General features: G+C 49.7%; 1 protein-coding gene and 1 non-coding gene across 3 annotated transcripts in view; both read left to right on the forward strand.

Moving 5' to 3' along the window:
• The window catches only part of PRKCA (protein kinase C alpha), a 399391-nt gene that overhangs the window by 374986 nt on the left and 4699 nt on the right, over positions 1-19706 (forward strand). Inside the window, exon 17 of one of the 2 annotated variants that reach the window (XM_088028178.1) lies at positions 10793-17458. The exons of the other annotated variant lie outside the window; for it this stretch is intronic. Within the exon in view, the coding sequence (XP_087884304.1) occupies positions 10793-10957 (165 nt within the window). The 3' untranslated portion in view covers positions 10958-17458. Of the gene's footprint in view, positions 1-10792; positions 17459-19706 lie in introns of those variants that run through there. 2 annotated transcript variants of the gene reach the window in all.
• LOC114196768 (U6 spliceosomal RNA) lies at positions 5950-6056 on the forward strand. The gene has a single exon (XR_003606779.1). It is a non-coding gene; the product is annotated as a U6 spliceosomal RNA (small nuclear RNA).

Genomic DNA, 19706 nt, shown 5'->3' on the forward strand with positions numbered 1-19706 from the left:
CTGTGTCTTTACCTCCCAACACCATCACTCCATCTCAGTGACTGCCGTCTGCCCGGCTTCTGACTGTTGGTGGCAACCAGAGTTGGCCTTTCTTAACATTTCTATCTCTAGAGGTAAACTCAGAGTCTTTAAGACATCAGGCTCCTCACTCACGCCACCTGCTTCTTCACGGTGCTTCCCGGGGAGTCCACTTTCCCCCGAATCCCATCTCTGGGGGCCAGTGGACCATGCCTTCCAGCTCGGCCGCCGTCTCTGGGTGGTCTCTGTGCTGCCCCTGCCCCGAGGCCACAGCGAGAGCAGCTCTGGCCCACGGCCTGCTTGAGAAGCACCCACACCTGTCTCCCCCAGCAGGTGCTTATGAGCAGGCAAAGGGGACCCTCCCAGGGTGGCTGAGTGCCTGGCTGGTCGGCACAAGCTTTCTTCGTAGAGCAGTAACCTCCCATCAGATATGCTTGTGTGCCCTCTACTGCAAGAATAAAACTGCTGGTGGGGAGCCCGCTTCTACCCTTCCAAGGTATTCTTAGCACCAACTGAAGAGAAACTAAAATGAATCAGGTTAGTTGACTCCCTCCTGAATCATCCTGTCCAGCAGGACCCTTGTATGTCTGCACCCCACCTTCTCTCAGCCGGTCCCCGACTCAGGGGGTTTTCACAGGATCCTTCCCCTCCGTGTACAAAGCCTGGTTTGTGGGCGGGGGGGCGGGGGCGTGAAGGCAGTGATAACACTGCAGACAGTCTCAGAACATTCTATTAGGGGTTTTCTTCTTCCCCGTTCCTATTTAGCTTTCTTAAAATATGAAAGGCACACAGTAGCCTCTTACAGCTCAGTTTCTGTAGGGGACCAGCAGGGATAACGCGCTGACCCTGCTTTAGGTGTGAAGCAAAATACAGGTACTTGTCAGTCACTTTCCAGAAAGGGACGAGATGGAACAAAGTCAACCGTAAGACACCTCTCCTTCTCTGTCTCCCCATCTCATCCTCTGAAGAGATTGTTTGCGCGGTCGCCCGCTTTCTGTGGACACCACGGCCCTAAATTCAGATGTAGGGAACAAGAGGGTGACTCGGGTGCAGGAGCCCAGAATCTGACTGTGTTGTTCCCGGTGGGCCGTGGAAATCACTGGAAGCCGAGTCCTAACCGCAGCAGGCAGTTGAGCGATGAGTGGCGGCGCGTGCGTGTTTATTTATTCCTGGAGTCCTGCTGTTTGTGTTTTTCACTGAACGCTAGCTAGAATAAAACAAAAGAAGAGAGGGCCTCTGCCTCACAGCAGCCGCTGAACTCCAACACAGAAGCCGGAACCGCAGAGCGCGGCCGGACCGCTGAAGCTTGCCTGCAACGGGCCTGCTTGGCAAGAGCTGTGGTCAGAGGGAAAGGAGGGACGTCCCCTGCTCACAGGGAGCCTTCCCAGGCCAGAGCCCGTGTCCCGCTGGGAGAAGCTGGAAAACGTACCCACGGGTAGCAGAGAGGACAGCAGGGGACGCAACACGGTGCCAGGGTCAGGGGCAAGCAGCACAGGAGTGAGCGTCAGACTTTCTGTCCCAGGGGCGAAGAGCGTCAAGGGCAGAGAACTCGACCGGAAAGTTCTGGGCCCCCGGGAGAGCTCGGTGTCCCCCAGTGCCTCCACCACGCTGCCTGCAGAGCAGCAGGGTTTGGCCCCTAATCCCGGCTGAAGGGGGCATCTCCACCGCCTCTGGGACATCAATCTGTCCCCGAGGTGCCACGCTGGAGCGGAGACACCCCACGCCAGGGACAGTCTGGGCGGCGGGAGAGCACGTTTCCAACAGCACAAAGCAGTCTCGGGCTGGCCGTGACCGAGGCCGCACGCAATTCGCCGGTATCCGCGCAGCCACCGTTCCAGGGGTTCTGTGGTGTTTCCCTGCTTTCTTGGTGAACAGTGTAGCTCCCTGAGCCAGGTGCTAATTAAAAAGCCAAAAGAGTGGACAGATAAAATCCAGAGCTGAGTATTGTCCCGTGGGCAGTTCTGTCGTTTCAAAGGGAGACAGAGCAATACGTCCTCGCCGTCACCTGCCGCCAGAGGCTTGGACCCGCATGGGCGCCGAACCCCTCCCGGCGAGCATCTCCCCTCTGAGCGGAGCCCAGAGCCCCAGCTGGCGAAACTGGTCTGCCCTGGTGAAGTTTGCTCGAGGCTTTTTCAGCAGGTGCCATGAGTCCATTTCCCTGAGATTTAGTGGATGAGAGGACCATTTCCTCCCGGCGCCCAGGAAATCAAGCCTTTGGTCCTTGCGAATGCCAGAAGGAAGCCTTCAAGCACCCCCAGCTATCTACAGGGTGCTTCTAGAGATCACGTTTGCGTGTGTTGTTGTTCTCGTCAGCTCTGGAGTCTCCTCTTGGCTTTATTTTTTTAATTTGCTTTTGGAGCTCCAATGAAAGGGGACTCCAAAATCACGAGCTTCCTTGAGAGAGTAGAGGTAAGTAAGTCCCAGAGCTTATCCAGAGGACCCAGGGTTGTTCCCATAGTGTCCTGTCTTTTCTTCTTCTTCTTCTTTTTTTTTTTTTTTTAATTTTCCTGCCTACCAAAGTGACATCACTGAAGCTAGACCAGAGGGCCACAGGAAATGTGAAATTCCACTGCCAAAGACATTTCATGATGCACAAATCCATCAGGAGGCTCCGCACAGAATTTTCCACCTCGCGTTGACGGTGAGATCAGGCCCTGCAGTGCAACCGCGGCCTGGATTCGGTTTGGAGTCACTCACAACGGAAAGTGGAGAGAGAGTGGCCAGTGTCAGGTGTGTGGGACTGTGGCCATCTCCCCTGACGGTGACGAGTCTGGAGGCTCAGAGGTGCACATCCCAGACACAAGTGGCAGCCCCAAGAAGAGCCCACAGGAAGTGAGAACCTGCCCCCAGTCGGCCCGTGCTGGGGGAGTCCAGTCCTGGCAGAGCCGTGTCCCCAAAAGGCTGCCATGTGCAATTGTGAAGGGGAAGATGGTTTTCTAGAAGATGGGGCAATCACTTATGTACTGGTTGATTATGTAAAACAAAAACAAAAACAGCTGTGTTATGGTCTCCTGGAGAGGAGCTCGCTCTCTCTCTCATGACTCTCTCTCCTTCTTTACGGAAAAACACACAGCAAGCTGGTTTCCTTTTTCTCTCAAAGAAAAAACAACAGTGGAAGAGCCTCTGATCCACAGACCAAAGACCCTCAGCTCAGCATTTGGCTGATGTTCTGAACAACAAGCCTGAGTCCTCAAAGAGGCTTATTAATGTTCAGAAGATTCCATGTCATAAAGTACCTTTTTTTATTTTTAAGTTTAAGGAAGATGTCACGCCTGAAAAGGTTGATGTTCAGTTGCTGAGGGAGAAATGCGAGAGGCCGAGCTGCCTCCCGCAGCATCAGGTACATAGGAGGTTTCCGTGGGAAAAGATGGCACAGCCAAGCCCACTTGACCCTGCATCTTGAGAACCCAGGGAGGGAAGGAGAGGTCATTCTTTCTGCTTTGCCTGAAAAATCAAAGGCTGAGTATGCCCTTCGAGGCGCACATGAGCCTAAGACTCTGATCCAGTGTCGCTTTGAATTTTATAGGCTTTTACCCTGATTTATTATTCATGTGAATAAAATGCCTGAGAACAGCCTTCAAGTTCCCATTCATCCTGCCCATGATAAATAACAATTTATACAAATATCAGAAGTGGAAAGTTAATTGATTTTTTTCCTTTTTTTGAATTCTATCCATTGGCACCACAGAGCAGAATAACTAGTTCACAGGCAAGCCAAAAACCCGAGAGAGAGAGAGATTAATCTATAAAGTTAACACCGCGAAATATATTCCTGAGTTGATAGATGAGCAGAGCACTTTGGAAGTAAGCTTGTCTGTCACAGGGAGCCTTTCTGGGGAAATTGCTGTCCTTATTTTATCAAAAAGAGAGGGGGGGGGAAATAACTTTTATCAGGACATTGTCATCCTTGCAGCAAGAGCCAGAGAGAACAGGAACAGTGGGTACAAGTGTAGGTGCCACCCAACAGTGGGTACAAGTGTAGGTGGTAAGATTGCACGGTCAAGTTCATTTTCCCAGTCACCCCGAAATCCTTTACAGGTGTCCCTCAGGGAGGCTGCAGGTTTGGTTCCAGGCGGCCACGACGAAGTGCATGCCACAGTAAAGCGAGGCAATGAATTTGGGGGTGTCCCGATGCATCTAAAAGTTATGTTTACACTATCCTGTAGTCTACTAAGTGTGCACTAGCATTGTATCTTAAAAAAAAACAAAACAAGGCATTTACCTTCATTTAAAAATACTGTTGCTAAAAAATGCTAACCATCACCTGAGCTTTTAGCGAGTTCTATTGATCACAGATCACCCTAACAAATATAATAATGAAGATGTTTGAAATATTGTGAGAATTACCAAAATGTGGCTTAGAGACAGGAAGTGAGCAAATGCAGTTGGAAAAAATAGTGCCATTGGACTTGCTTGATCCCAGATTGCCACAGACTTCCGATTTATAAAAAACACAGGGTCTGCGGAGTGCAGTAAAGCAAGGTATTTCGCAGTGTCATTAGCTTGTCTAGAAAGTTTGTTGCTGGCGTAATTATCAAAGTCAGTGCAGTGTGCCTTTTTAATTTTTGAAAAAATTTTATTTTGAAATAACATCTAATTTCAGTGTTGCAGAAGAGTTGCAAAAATAGCATAAAGAATTGCTACATTCGCTTCACCCAGATTCCCTAAATGTTAACATTTTAGCACATTTGCTTTATCACTCTTTCTCTATCTACATCGCTGAGTGTGCCTGTGTGCTGACACACACATAGGCGGGGTTTCGTTGTTGTTTTAATTTTATTTTTTTGTTGTTGTTTTTGAACCACTTGAATATAAGTTGCAAAGGTGATGCCTCTTTACACCTACCTGTTCCGTGTGTCTTGCCTCAAACCAAGGACATCTTGTGGTACTGCTCTTTTTAAGAATCACTCTGAGAAGGTCATTCTACAGAGAGGCGGCCACCCAAGTAGAAGGAGGAGGGTCCTGGAGTGCTGGTCTGAGTGCTCAGTGCCATAGGCAGCCTTGGGCTGCACGTAATCGTCCTCTTGGGTAGCAGGTAGGTTCATTCTCTTGGCCTTTCAGTGGTGCCAGGAACTGTCAGGGAGAGATTCTCAAGACTCAGGGTGCTCCACCAACATGTGAACACTAACCAACCTTTGGAGACTAGAGTCTGCCACCTCATGGTGTACTCAGGTGTGATCTGTGCGTTTAAACCAGCCTAAGCCAGCTTCTACTTGGTTGATGAGAGGCAAGAAGTCTGCCTATTCTTTGACAACTACTCTCCCAAATCCTCTTCTTTAAAAAAAAAAAAAAAATTATTTATTTATTTGAGAGAGAGAGAGAGAGAGAGCACGAGCAAGGGGAGTGGGAGAGGGAGAAGCAGACTCCCCGCTGAGCAGGGAGCCTGATGTGGGACTCGATCCCAGGACCCTGGGATCATGACCTGAGCCAAAGGCAGACGCTTCACCAACTGAGCCACCCAGGCGCCCCAAATGCTCTTCTGCTTGAAAGAGAAATGGGAAGATATGAGACATTTAAAATAATAATCAAGATAAATAAGCTCTGTTGCAGGCCTCAGGGAGCTTCAGTGGTGAGGGACGGGGTACGTGCACAGCCCATGTGCTTCACGGCATGTGAACTGACAGGCTCCCGTTGTTTGAATTGAAGGTCTCCGACACCGATGGTCATTACACCAACATGTTTTGGAAAAGGAGCCTTGAATCCTCCAAAGCTGGCCATCAGTATAAAGACAGACCAAATGGAGTGCATGTTTCTATTACATAGAATATGGCCCGGGATGAGCCAGGACCATTCCCTCCTAGACACGTGGCTCTGACACCTACAAGAATCCACTCAGTTGATGTGTGGCTTGTAGCCTGAGTCTATCAACAAACCCATCAGTAGAACCAGCTCGCTCTGGACCAGCACTGGCCCTTTCGGAGGTGTCCTCTAGTGCTCGTTTCAGCAACACATACACTAAATTGGAATGATCCGGAGAAGATTTAGTATGGCCCTTGCATGAGGATGACACGCAGATTCCCGAGATGTACTCCGAGGCAAGAGATCCGTGAACAGTGTTTAATTTTGTCTGAGAAACGAAAACCTGTCTTCAGTCTCTCACCACAGGTAGTGTTGGCAGGTGAAGGAGGTCCTAATCCCTTTTTAAAAAGTCATTATTAAAATACTAGCTCTGTGTGGCAAGATAGGTAAGCAAGTAAAGATGGACACAAAATGACAAGATGCTATCTCCCCCACCCCAACCGCTGGTCCCGCTATTCTCTATCTCTTCTGTAAGCTTCCGGAAAGCTGTGAGCATGTGTGATCATACCCACAGTGAGGTTGTAGCATGTGTTCCATAGTTCACCTTGCACGTTTCACCCAGCAATATATCTGGGAGATGTTTCCACGTGAGCCCATGTGGGTCTGTGGCATCCTTTACATGGGCCATTTTGATTCTAAAGTTCCAAGGACAGGCACTGACTCTTTTCCAAATACTCTCCTCTGTCCGTTCTTATTCTCCAGACTTTCTGTACCAAAATGCAATGGCTGCAGTGGGCATCCAGGCCTTCGGTGAGCACATTTCCAGATCCTTGAGTGACTAAGTGGGCAAACTAACCCCACTTTGTAACCCTAAGTGTGTGCTCCTGCTTGTGTTGGGTCATGCACGGAACACCGTTCCCTAAGCATGCTGATCTTAGGGCTGCCGCCTGGGGCCTCAGGCCCCTCACTGGATGGTCCCATGGTGTGGACGTGACCTCCCAAGAGGCTCAAAGCAGAATATTCCCGTTAATTTCTGCTGCTGGTTATTGAACTAAATGAAGTCAGTGCACAACCGTGAGTCAGAAAGCCATGCATAGATGTCAGCAGGGTTCCTACTAACACTGCACTAGGACCACCACACAGTGGGACTGAAATACAGGGTCCCCTAAGATGAAGCAGGTCCTGCTACATCTGGCAATAGCCAGAGACTTTCCCAACCTCTGTAAGTTTCCTTTCTCCTTCATCTTGCAACACGCCTTTACTCTCACTTGGTTCCACGCTCTGCCTGCTCCTCTGGGTTTGGTTTGGTTTTGCTTTGTAATGGCAGTGTTTTCGAGCTACTCATACTCACCCTAATTCCCATACCAGTGACCATGGGGTTATATTCTACATGACTGAGACACCAAGGTAAAAGACAGGATTGAGACCAACACATGTATTGTGCATTCTCGGTGGCCTCTCCCAGGTAAGAATCGTGAGAAGCCGACTTGCGCGGGGCAGGCTGTCTCTCCCCACAGCCCTTAGACAGGGTGTACAGGGTGGTGAGTGGACCGTGTGCCGCCCAGGGCTCTGGATGGGGAGCGCCGTGATCCCAAAGCCCACCTGGAGTCTGCATCTTCCTATATTTTGTCCCATCTTTACCATGCCTGATTTCTCCTGGGTTCATCTCATTAATCGATGAGTTTACCAAATGGGTAGGAATGTCAGAACAACAAAGGACATATGTACCGAATCCAGAGCTAAGTGAGGCAGGTAGATTATTAATAGTGTTCATTCACCCCTCACAGGTTAATCCCATGCCTTTTGCATGCTGGGTACGTGCTGTGCCTCAGGTCATATCATGCCTGATCATTTAGAAGGGATTGCACACATTCTCAGTCCTTTGATCCCCACAGTAGCCTGGGAAGTTGGATGTTCACAGCCGCATTTTATCTTTACAAAGAGGTGTGGTGAGTTTCCAAAAGCTGTACCCTGGACTTTTCACCTCTGATGGGTCCTTCTCCCCACCGTACCTCCCATTTTCCCTCGGGTGTCTGCTCTCAGGGAGTACCAGAGGAACTTTCTGGGCTTACACACTGGCCCACCCAGGTTCGGGCTGCCCCCTGCTGCCCTCCTCTCTTCCATCTTTGTCCCACACCAGTTTTGTGGTGCTTTGCATCCCAGATGGCAAAAGCCTCCCTTGGTGACAGGGGTGGGTGGCCTTTGGATGTGAAGAAAATGTATGCCCCGCCAAGGGGTTTTGCTCTCACGTAGCAAATGCTGCCTGCAGCTGCAGGTGGTCCAGAGCTCTGAGGCCATGGCCAACCCAAGCCTGCCTGTTGTCCTACACTGCAGTGGAGACTGCCCTCCTGGTGGCCATGGTAATAACCTTCTTGAATCATCCCTGAGGAAGGTTGAGAGGATGTCTGGAGTCTGGCCAGCATCATTCTTCACCCCCCCCCCCCCCATCGCTCGCTCACTCACTCACAGGTACCACCCGGTGCCACCCTGAACCCTTCAGTCTCTGTGCCTCTTCTTGCTCCCTCTCACATCCAAGATGGTGCCCGAGTCCCGCTGCCCACAAGATGATTATTATGAGTAGGGTTGGCCCACAGACAGCAGGAAGAATCTCTTCTATGTTTAAAATATAACAGCTTGTTGAAAACATTATCTTGGCCCTTCACTTCAGTGAATCGGTTTTAGGAAAGGCTTTCCTTTGCTGGCATGTGATTTCTCTCTGCTTAGGATCGGGGAACATTCCAGAGCAAGTTAGAGTGAGAAGGAAAAGGAAGAGGTAGCGAGCAGTTCTGAGACCAGCAGTCCTCCTCCCGTACGGTGTGATCACCACGCAGGGCTTGGACTGGCCTGGTCTCTGCGAGCCCGCTTAGCTCTGGGCCGGCAGCCCGCACAGCACAAGGCCTGAAGCAGCGAGGGTTTCTGCCCCATGTGTTACCACATTTAGCTTCACAAGCTGTGGCAACCCTTACGAGTGACCCTCCCTGGGACAGCAGTTCTAGAATTTCATGTCCTTGAGCATCCATCCCCACCCCCAGGCTTCCCGGTGCTGATGTATATGTGGTCTCCTGTTTTAGATCTTGGGGCCTTTCCTAGTTTTTTGTTGATTTATTTGGCAGTTAAGCCATGGCTTTTGGAACTTCCCATTAGAAGATGATCTGTGAATGCCCTAAAGATGGTACCCAAAGAAAAGGTCAGACCTGTGCCGGAACAGATCAACAAATCTAGGGTTCGATGGCTGGAGACACGTTTTGCCTTGGCTCATCTTCCTCTTCCTCTTAGAGACTTTGCCCTTTACTTTTCTCAGAAGTTCCTTCTTGCTCATCTTTGCATGTTTAGTGAGTGGCAAAAGAAATGCAAATGGTCTCTTTCTAAGGGAGCACATGTCCCAGCCTCTGGGAGCACCTACAGTGCACTTGAAATCTTCTAGGCCCTGGGCATCGATTAACCAAGTTCCCAAAGGACATCCTCCTCAAATACAACTGCACCATCTCACATGTGGGAGGCAGGGCCCGCGTGATGGGCAGGCCCAATAGTATGGCCTCCATAGAGAGGCTGCCAGGGCGCCATACAATCCCCTGTTAGGAGTGGGTGGTCGCTCATGAAAATGAAGGCATCCCCAGAAAGGGAAGCTGTCAGTTATGAAAGACCTTACTTTTGAACTCACCACGTGCCTTAGGAGTAGGGTGGGGAAAGCCTAATGAAGCTAGATCCTCAAGGAAACCTTCTAGAAGATGGGAAAGATGTAAAAGAGGAAGTGGGAATACGGTCTGTGAGACTAAACTGGCCTTACAAAAATAACAGCAATCCTCGTGCTCTCACCGCATGCTGGGGTCTATGTGAAACACTGCACCCTTAACCCTCATGGCAGCCCAGGGAGGGGCCATGGGTCTTCTGCCCCCTTTACACTCAAGGGAGTGGGATGAAGCCCCCACCCCCCCTTTACAGTGTACCTAGAGCTATCCTCTATTAAAGATCCAGGGATGCCTGGGTAGTATAAAATTGTGCTAACTCGGAATTGGCTCATGTCACCCTATGATACCAGCATGTAGAAGGGTGATCATTTGCAACATGTAGAATACCATGTGATTTGTATCACCCGTGCAACCCCAGCACTCCCTGTCTCAGAGTCATCTGGGGTCCTGGGGACTTCAACATGCCACAACCCTCCTGAGCGGCTGAGAAAGTGAGGACACCCCTTCCCCCGATTTGGGGCCAGGCTCCCAAGCAATGCTGTGCATGCTGCCCTGTTTCTCAGAGCCTCTTAACAGGGCAGCTCTGCCTGCATCCCTGTCTGTGTTGAGTGCCCCGGTGGACCCAGAGGAGAGGAATATCCAAGACAGATTGGAGACTGCTCTCCCTGGCTCAGGGCACCCAAGCAAAACCCCTCCAGCCTGAGACCACCTGCGAGGGAACTCCATATCGACCTGCCAGTGACCAGGTCTAGATATGCTGAAGCCCAGCTGGGCCCCAGGGTGAATGTCCCAACCTTGCCACCACCCCTACTTCAAAATTGGTACCCAAAGTAAGATTAGGGACTGAGGTTTTTAGAACTTTCCAGTTGCAAGAATAACACAGCTTTTACTTTATTACAAATTATGGTTGCAAAGAACCACATGTGGGACAGAAATCTCAACCTCTTGGTTCAGAGGTCGCTGTCTGCGTTCGCACCCAACATCCTGGCCTTTCAACATGGACCGTGACTGGTGGCCCCGTGAGTGTGGCATCATGCCCATAGCCTGCTTGCTTTGCGAAGTGGAAGTGAAATAGGCTGTGTCCTTGCTGCTGCCTTTACTATCAGCAGTGCCTCTCCACGGAGGGGTTCGGTTCCAGGGGTTTACAACCGAGTGACTTTGCGTTATTGTTTGCTGTGGCTGGCTTTGGAATCCAGTAGGTGTGCAGATTCTCCAGAATTCTTCCTGCCTCAGCCAGTCCCAATTCCCCCGGGCCACGCTCTTCCCTGCAGAGCCCTCTCAGAGAGCTGCCCCCTGTGCTTTGCAATAATTACTAACCTTTCCTTCTTTTTCTCTCTCCTCTGCAGTGTGGCAAAGGCGCAGAAAACTTTGACAAGTTCTTCACGCGAGGGCAGCCTGTCTTAACACCACCTGATCAGCTGGTCATTGCTAACATAGACCAGTCTGATTTCGAGGGGTTCTCGTATGTCAACCCCCAGTTTGTGCACCCCATCTTACAGAGCTCAGTATGAAACTCACCACTGAGAACCAACGCGTCCCCAGCCCCCAGCCCCCCAATAGTGGGAAGTGATCCTTAACCCTAAAATTTTAAGGCCGTGGCCTTTTCTCTTGTTCCAGATTGGGGGGGGGGCCTGAAAATTTTAGGGTTATTAGTCCAAATGTGAGTAACTGTTCAGGGTCTCTCTCTTACAACCAAGAACATTATCTTAGTGGAAAATGGTATAATGTACAGTGTCCAGTTTAATTATGTAGAAGTCATGTCTGGCTGTAGGTTAACCCTTCCTAGAAAGCAAACAAACTCTCCCCCTTTTTTGGTACGATTTGATATAGTTTCCTTGTCCTCTGTCAATTTCCACCATTGGGATCCCCCAACCAGAGATGTTAAAATGAACCTGACCCGGGGCCAGTGATTCTCCCCCTGAGACATCTTTGGAACAAAAGAATGGGGAGCCCGGTATGTGAGCCAGGTGGGGAGTGGGGGAGGCTTTGAAATACCCGCTACTTCTGTTCTCTGCCTCAGTGGAAACAGTCCCTAGAATTCAAGAGGCCGAGATGGATCATGTCCCCACCAGTGAGTCATTTGCAAGCTCACTGTTACCAGACGTTGACAGTCTTAACCCAGTCACGGTCCAGTGATTACTGGTCTTCAAAAAGAGAGTGAACCTCAGAAGAACGTTGGGTGAACCTGTCAGCTCCCCTGTTTGGTTGATAATTATCTTAATACTTGCATTTCTTTTTAAGAGGCCAAATCTTCTAAGGACTTTGCTAAATGAGCATGTGAAATCATTTCAGATCAAGGATAAACCAGTGTGTATGTATGTTCATTTTAATCTCTGGGAGATTATTCTGTGATCCAGGGTGCCATCAGCAATCATGCCACTACTCACGAGTGTTGTTAGCCAACCCCCACCCTCCAACCAATATTTTGCTACCTACTTCCTCAGAAGCTGAAGCAAGCGTACACCCCATCCCCTTTTGTACTTATTTATTTACTAGGCTGCGGTGTTGTTCATGAGAGTACGGTGTACAGTAACTTAACAGAGTGTTAACTATAGCATAAGTCTCCATTGATCGATTTTCCTCCCATGTCCAGCCCTTGACATCCGCTAAGGGATGAAAACCAATACAGTTTGGGTCCCCATTTCCAGTTCATGTTGAATGACACACCTGAAGCTGTAGAATCAGGAAAACCTGGATGCACATCAGCGCAAAGATGTTTTATTGCTAGAAGGATTTTACTATGTTTTGCAAATGCATCATGCAATGAATTTTGCATGTTTATAATAAACCTTAATAACAAGTGAATCTATATTATTGATATGATCGTATCAAGTATAAAGAGAGTATTATAATAATTTTATAAGATACAATTGTGCTATATTTGTGAAGGCTCTTGTTTCTAATCTGCTTTTATGATTAAGCTTTTGCTTAATTCCTTGCGTGCTTCCTCTCCCCCCACCCCCCGGGTACCCTGCACATTGGCACTGTATCGGATATATTAATTTTTTATCGTAGATCTAATTTTGAAATGAATGGCTATTTTACATGATCAGTTAGGCTTATATATATATATAAATATATATATAAATATTTGATTCTACCTGCAAACAAAAGTTTTTGTTTTCGGGGATTATTTCTGAGATGACACTCACTCCCTCCTAGCTCCTCAGCACCATTTTCCACTCCTGTGCCACTCTTCCTCTTGGGGACATCAGGAAGTGTTTGACTCCAGTCTACCTAGTATGTTTGTGTAGGTGTGATGCTGTCACAGCCCCTGGGCTGGACTTTGGTTTTTCCTTTTCAGCCTTGTTACTGTTAGTGACTCGGGGTGGGAGGGACTGGAAGACGCCCTTCCTGCTATGTGTGTGCGAACGCACCAGAGGCATGCTGTCCACCTTGCTGCCCCCGGAACGACTCACCCTTTGCTCCAGCACATACAGACTTCGTGAGACAACCATCCAGTCCAGCAGCCCCCCTGGGCACAGCCATCCCCTGGCACTATCCACAGACTCTTTAGAAGCTGCAGATTTTCTTCCACCTGTTGCTAGAACCAGCCTTTCCAGTCTTGTGAGGAGCGCCTCTGTGGTGAGACAGCGTGCTGACGCAAGCTCCTCGATGAAGCCAGCCTCCTACGATAGAAAGAACATCCAACATGGAAGCAGTTATCAGGTCTTATGGGGCCGCTCTGTTTCCCTTGTCCCCCAGATGCGTCTCCCAGCTACGTGCCTCCTCATTTTTACCTTCTGGCTGTTTGCCTGAAATTCATGTAACACACAACCACGGAAGTGTCTTTGAGTTTGAGAGGCCTGGTCTGCCCTGGGAACCCTTGATTAGGGGAAGAGATGGGGTAGGCAGTGGGTCAGCCCCCAGAAGAGCAACTTCCTCTGCATTCTTTTATGGGCTATAGATGTCAGAACCCAGAAAGGGCCCCAGCACACCCAGGGCCACAGTCCTGCTGGTCAGTAGAAAAGGGACCAGTTTATGGAATGAGCCTAAGAAACAAAACAGCCGGTCACCCTGCCCCTGGATGGAGCAGCAGCAGGACGGACACCCCCCACCCCCACCCCATGGCCGCGCGCAGTAAGCCCCAGGCAGTGAGGAAAGCTTCAGAAAAGAACACATGGGGGTTTCCGGACCGTTGGTTCCCGAGCCCCATGCAACCCGCTTGTTTCTGAGCCAGCCACAATCTCAGGCTTTCCCTCACCCAGCCAACACATTTCCAAATTATTCATAATTCTCCAGGAAACATATTCAGCATCTCAGCTGGCTTGTATTCTTTCAGAATGTGTGGCAGAGTTTTAAAAGAAAATCTCTTGGCTGTGGGGCCCTGTGCTTGGCCTGAGGGACAGCAGGCTTGAGGCCAAACTTGGGGGGAAGACAGTAAACCTCAGGACCTACTGAAGTATCACCATGATGTGCCCTGTTGGTGCATGGCTTTGTACCGGATTCAGGTAAAGGCTAATGTTGTAAAGGTCTGAGCAGCCCAAGATGGTTATTTCTGAAAGAATAAACGGTGTGGGTGACCATGACCAACTGTTAGGCCAGCTTACAAAAGCAGCGATCTGTACAGTTCTCTGGTGCAGTCCCACTTCGTGGGCATTGTGTGAAGACCACAGGGAAGCTGTCAGCTAGAACGAGGAGAACACCTGAACTCTTGAAGTTCAGCCCCCAAGCACTGCCCGTATCACTGGGGCCTGTGGAGGTCCAGGGCCCAGGCAGCATCTAGCACAGTCTGCTTCTCTGCCAGACTCCGTGGCCCAAGACTCTGAAGGGCCATTCACGTTGGCTTGCATTCTTTTCCCTTGGACGGTGGGGGCTACTCAGCAGCAGAACTTGGCTCTGAGGCTGCAGGCCAATGGGCTGGCTGCCCCTCTATTGGCATCTTGTCTAAAGAAGCTAGATGCTTGGTTTCGATGGAAGTATCTGGAGTGTGCAGCCAGGTATAGCCCTCGGAGGTTAACGGGTGGTTCACTAAAGGCAGGAACTAATTCAAAAGGCAGTGGTTGCTCTTCACATCTGCTTCTCTTTGATCCCCACGACCTGGTGCCAGTGAATACAGAGTCTCCTTCTGTCTTGTCTTATGAGATGTGTCAGGCTTTCTTATGAGGAATGTTGGCCAAAAATCAGAGCTTTTAGGGCACTTCGGAAACCTGACCTGAGATGGTTGGTTGAAAGGTGATGAAAGAGCACAGTTGAGTGTGGAGCACCTCTCTGAGCTGCAGTCCTCAGCAGAGCGAGCTGATGAGCTGACATACTTGCTGGAACGAGGGTGTAGACCCAAGAGAGCCACGCATTGGTGCTCAGAGAGGGGAGAGGTTGGTGGAGGCCGAGGTCCATAAGGCGTTTAAAGAAGAGCAGGGATTGAGTGCATCTGGAAAGATGCTTGCAGGAGGAGGAAGGCAGGAGGGTGTGGAAGGAAGGAGAGGGCACCTCGGGAAGGAAGCTACTGCCATTTCCAGTGGCTTTGCATCGTTGGTTGTTGGTGCATTTGATATTCACCTCCCTGCTGGTCCCTGAGAGCAAGTTTGTTGCCAGGAACACAGTCTAGTCCTCCTCAGAAAGCATCCCCTGAAGGCCAACAGCATCCTCAGTGGCCACTGGAAGCCCCCTGCCCCTGCCTGCCTTGAGGTAGCTCACAGTTCTCTGGGCAGAGCCAAACCATCCAGCGTGCCCCGGAACCCGGTAGGTTCCCACCTGCCTTGCTCTGTGGCTTCCTGTCGGGAACGATGGCGGCCGGGGATGGATGGAGAAGTGGCGAAAGGAAGTAACACTCCAGTCCCCACCTGAGTGCCCTTAGCAGGAGAAATCTGGGCTTTGCAGGGATTCATTTTCTCAGGACTGAAGAGGGAGAGAAAGTGAGAGTCTGATATTTTTAAATGCCTCAGAAAGGCAACACCAACTGACAGTCACTTTCTCACTTTGGTCTTACGAAGTCACCTATTTCTTGTGTGTGCATATCACACTATTTCCTGTCTCTCTAAGCCCAGCAAGGGCAGGAGTGCCTGTTCCCCCGCTGAGCACACTAGTCATCCTCAGGAAGGAGACGCTGACCTGGGGACCCAAAGGATGATGGTCATTAAGAGAGGAGCAGCGAGGCCAAGACAGTTAGTTCCAGTGAAGGAAAAGGGCACTCTGGTTCTTACTGACCACACGCTAAGGTGACAAGTGGGAAACTATTTTTTGAAACCTTTTCCTTGAGTTGCTTGGGTTACATCTTATGGAATATACCAGACTGTAAACATGTCTGTCATTTCCCATTTGGGCCAATGAGACAAAATCTAGGGAATGCTGTATATTTCTGCTGCGGAAGATACAGAAACTTGAGAAAGGTTACCTGAGTTATAGTGAGTGAAGGCATCTAGAAATGGTGTCAACCACAATCCTGTTCATTTTCTAATGTCAGGGACTCTCTCGGAGGGTTAAAATCATGTATGACTAGGGCCCCTGTGCCTCTGATCTGCGTGATAGATCAGAGTGTCAGTTGATGATTGTGTAGGTCAAACTCAGTCATCAAACAGCCTTACCGTGACCCTACACTAAGGCCCACAAGTTCCAAAGACCTTTTTTTAAACCTCAAGGAAGAAATTAGTTAATTCCAATAGAACAACAGTATACTGGGCTATTTGTACTTTTTTATAGAGAATTTTAATAACTCAATTCTGTTTTTAAAATAAATCTGACAATTTGATAAGATTCCAATCTCATGGAGCCTGTAGGAGGACTCAGCTGGGGTCACCTTGAGCGCCCCTGACCTGCACTCCCACTGTAGAATTTCCCCATGCCAGTGGTATATGGAGTCCACATCAGAATGGCTGGAAATTCAGGTGGAACGTGTTGGCAGACTGATGCCCTCCATATTTTTGATGCACACTGGGGACAGCCGTCTAGGGTCTGGAAGATTTTGGACCATAGGAAAGATAGCTTTATTTTCCCCTTCCAGATGCAGCCCTAGGATAGCATTCCCCTGGGGTCCCTGGGATGCCTCTCCTTGCTCTGTGAGGCCCTGTGACCACCTTTTGGCTTGGGAGGCATGGCACTTCCTCAGCTCTGTCTCCAGTCCCCAGAGGTCCCCCAAGGCTCACACTCAGTGAAAATTCAGAGATGCCCTGTTAGGATTTTGTCCACTGGGCAATTCAGATATGCTTCAATATCCCCGAGAAAGAAGAGGCGACAGCAAACACTCCCAAGGGCATCTGTCTCCAAATTCTCTCTTATGTGAGTAGACAGAACCCTACTTTTCAGAAACTATCAAGTCTACTTTATAAGAACCTTTTTTTTTTCTAAAATAAGACAAAAGGTGGCTTTGCATTTTCTGATTAAATAACTGTGTCTGTCTCCTCTGCTTAACTTTAGGAGTATTTATTCCTGTGATTGTTCATAGATTTTTGTTGATATTCTTCCTGGAAGAATGGGATTCTTAAGGGGATCAGTGGACTATTCAAAATCATCCATGAAGGAAGTTATTCTTTTGAGTCTAAAGGGTCTAAAAATTCACCTCCTATCCCTTCTGTCAGGGTCTTTCAGAATATCTTTTCTAGATGGTCAGAGACATTTGAAATCATTGCTTTTGCCCCATGAGAGAAAAAGAGAGAGAGAGCGCACGCGCGCGCGCGAGAGAGAGAGAGAGAGAGAGAAAGAGAGAGAGAGAGAGAGAGAGAGAGAGTGTGTGTGTGTGTGTGTGTGTGTGTGTGTGTGTGTGTGTGTGAAGGACACGTCATATTTAAATCATTCATTGGAAAACATCATATAAGATGCCAGATCTGTACGGAGGAGGAAGATGAAGAGATGGAGGTTGAGGTTTTTCCTTCTGTATAATCACCTTCTGACAAAATGTAGAGGCCATTCAACTGTCCAGTAACATTTGGTTTAAAGCAGGCAAGATGGATGTGTACATTACTGCGCTGCTTTCCTCAATTTGTATAACCTCTGATCTTTGTTTGCATGATATGCTTTGTTAGATACATTAATTGTAGTTTGGAAGCAAGTGTGTACGAATAAACATAATGATCATCCCTTGGTGTCCTCGGTCTCATTTGCTTGGTCTCTTTGTGGCATCGCAATTATTCAGGAACCGTGCAACCAGCATTCCACTCGGGACCTTCTCCTGTCCACGTGTGCCTCTCCGTTTAAGTTCACGCTGGCGAATTTTCTTAAAATACTTTGTGCTTTGATTTGAAACCCCAACAGTTACCGGGATAAAGGAGCCTCCACTCACTCCCTCGTTCCTGTATCAGCCCTTGGCTGAGCGCATGCTGGGGGCCGGGAGGTGGGCACAGGTGCCAGGAATGTGCTGGAGAGGGGGAGCGGAACACTGGGGGCGGGGGCTGCCTGCCGGGAGCTTCAGTTCTTCACTCCCAAACGAGAGTGAAGGGGACACAGCAACTGATGAGGATGCTGTCCATCCTGTTGGCCATGCTGTGCACCCGGCTCCAGGGCTGCCACCGCTCCTGGCATCAACAGCCTTCAGCCTGGATTTATTTTATTCATAGGTGAAAAATTGGGGGTAGTTTTTAAATGTGAAACAGGGAACATTCCAAAACATCCAGAGTCTTAACACTCAACACTCTTAGCCTCAAAAAAGAGTAAAAGCTCTGATGCCTGGGTGGCTCAGTTGGTTAAGCATCACACTCTTGATTTTGGCTCAGGTCATGGTCTCCCAGTGGTGAGATCGAGCCCCGCATCAGGCTCTACACTCAGCAGGGAGTCTGCTTGAGATTCTCTCCCCCTCCCTTGGCCCCTCCCCCTGCTCGCTCGCTCTCTCTCTCCCCCCTTCCCCCTTTAAAATAAATAAATATCCACAATAGCCAAAATATGGAAAGAACCCAGATGACCATCAACAGAAAAATGGATAAAGAAGAGGTGGTGTGTACACACATACACACACACACACACACACACACACACTGGATTATTACTCAACCATCAAAAAGAATGAAACCTTGCCAATTGCAACAACGTGGATGAAACCAGAGGGTATTATGCTGAGCGAAATAAGTCAGAGAGAGACAAATATGCAATTTCATTCATATGTAGAATTTAAGAAACAGATGAACATAGGGAAAGGGAAGGAGAAATAAGACGAAATCAGAGAGGCAAACCATAAGAGACTCTTAATCATAGAAACAAACAGGGTTGCTGGAGGGGAGGTGGGTCAGGGGATGGGGTAACTGGGGGATGGGCATTAAGGAGGGCACGTGATGTAATGAGCACTGGGTGTTAATATGCGACTGATGAATCACCGAATTCTACCTCTGACACTAATACACTATATGTTAATTAATTGATTTTAAAAACAAAAAAAGATGTTAGTTGAAAAATTAAATAGATCTTTAAAAAAGAGAGAGAGAGAGAAAGCCAGTAACAACAATAATCCTACATCTAAATGCTGAGGGTCAGCCTTGGCAAAGTTCGCCTTTGCTTGCTTCCTTGCCTTCTTTTGGGGGGCTGCTCTCCCCGCAGGCTCAGGGCTTTGTCCCACAGCCTCCTCCCTAACCCCTCCCAGCGTATCCACACTTGCCTGTCCTGCGTTCTCTTTCCTCAAGGCCTTGCTCCCAGCCCACTGAGTGGGGTCCCGAGCGCTTGTGTCCACTGGGTTAAGGTCCCGCCCCCAGCCTGCCCTGCTCTCACCGGAACCTCCAGAAGTTAAGGGGCTTTCGGCTGCCAGTGGGAGCACTGGTGGGAAAATTACTAAGGAAGAACGAGGGGTCCTCAGAGCAGTGAGCGTGCTGTGGCTGGCCCCTGGGCTGGCCTTGAACTTCCCTCTGGGCTGGTCACTTTTACACATCTCTGCGGCCCCTGCCTCGGGCTCATACTGCCTAGCAGAACAGCAGTAGGCAGAAGAGCAGCCCTCAGACCCCCATCTCCCCAACCCTGACCCCCCGGGCTGGTTCAGCTTCCCCACGTCTGGTTCCGAGCTGCGTTTTTTTGCCTTGCCTTGACCGCGACGCGGAATGGTGCCCGCTGGGTCGTCCTGCACCGAGCAGCGTCCTCAGCATCAGCCCGGGACCCGCAGGGCGCGAGCAGCCCACCGTGATGTACCCGTGCGGGGCGACCCCAGAGGCCCCGCAGGATCGCGGAGGAGGCCGAGGGGACAGCCTGAGCGAGCACCGACCTGGCAGGCCCGGATAACCCGCCCCGGAGGGTTGCTGCTCCCCTGACTCTCCCCAACCTCTCCCCAACCCCCCGCACCCCCACCCCCACCCCCGCGCACCTGACCCTTGTGACACAGGTGAACCTCCGGCTGGGCTCGTGCCCAGATTC

This window comes from Eumetopias jubatus, unplaced genomic scaffold (genome assembly GCF_037043125.1).
Source record: "Eumetopias jubatus isolate StellerSeaLion01/CBP00866 unplaced genomic scaffold, mEumJub1_p1.0 scaffold_10, whole genome shotgun sequence".
In the NCBI taxonomy this organism is placed as follows: domain Eukaryota; kingdom Metazoa; phylum Chordata; class Mammalia; order Carnivora; family Otariidae; genus Eumetopias; species Eumetopias jubatus.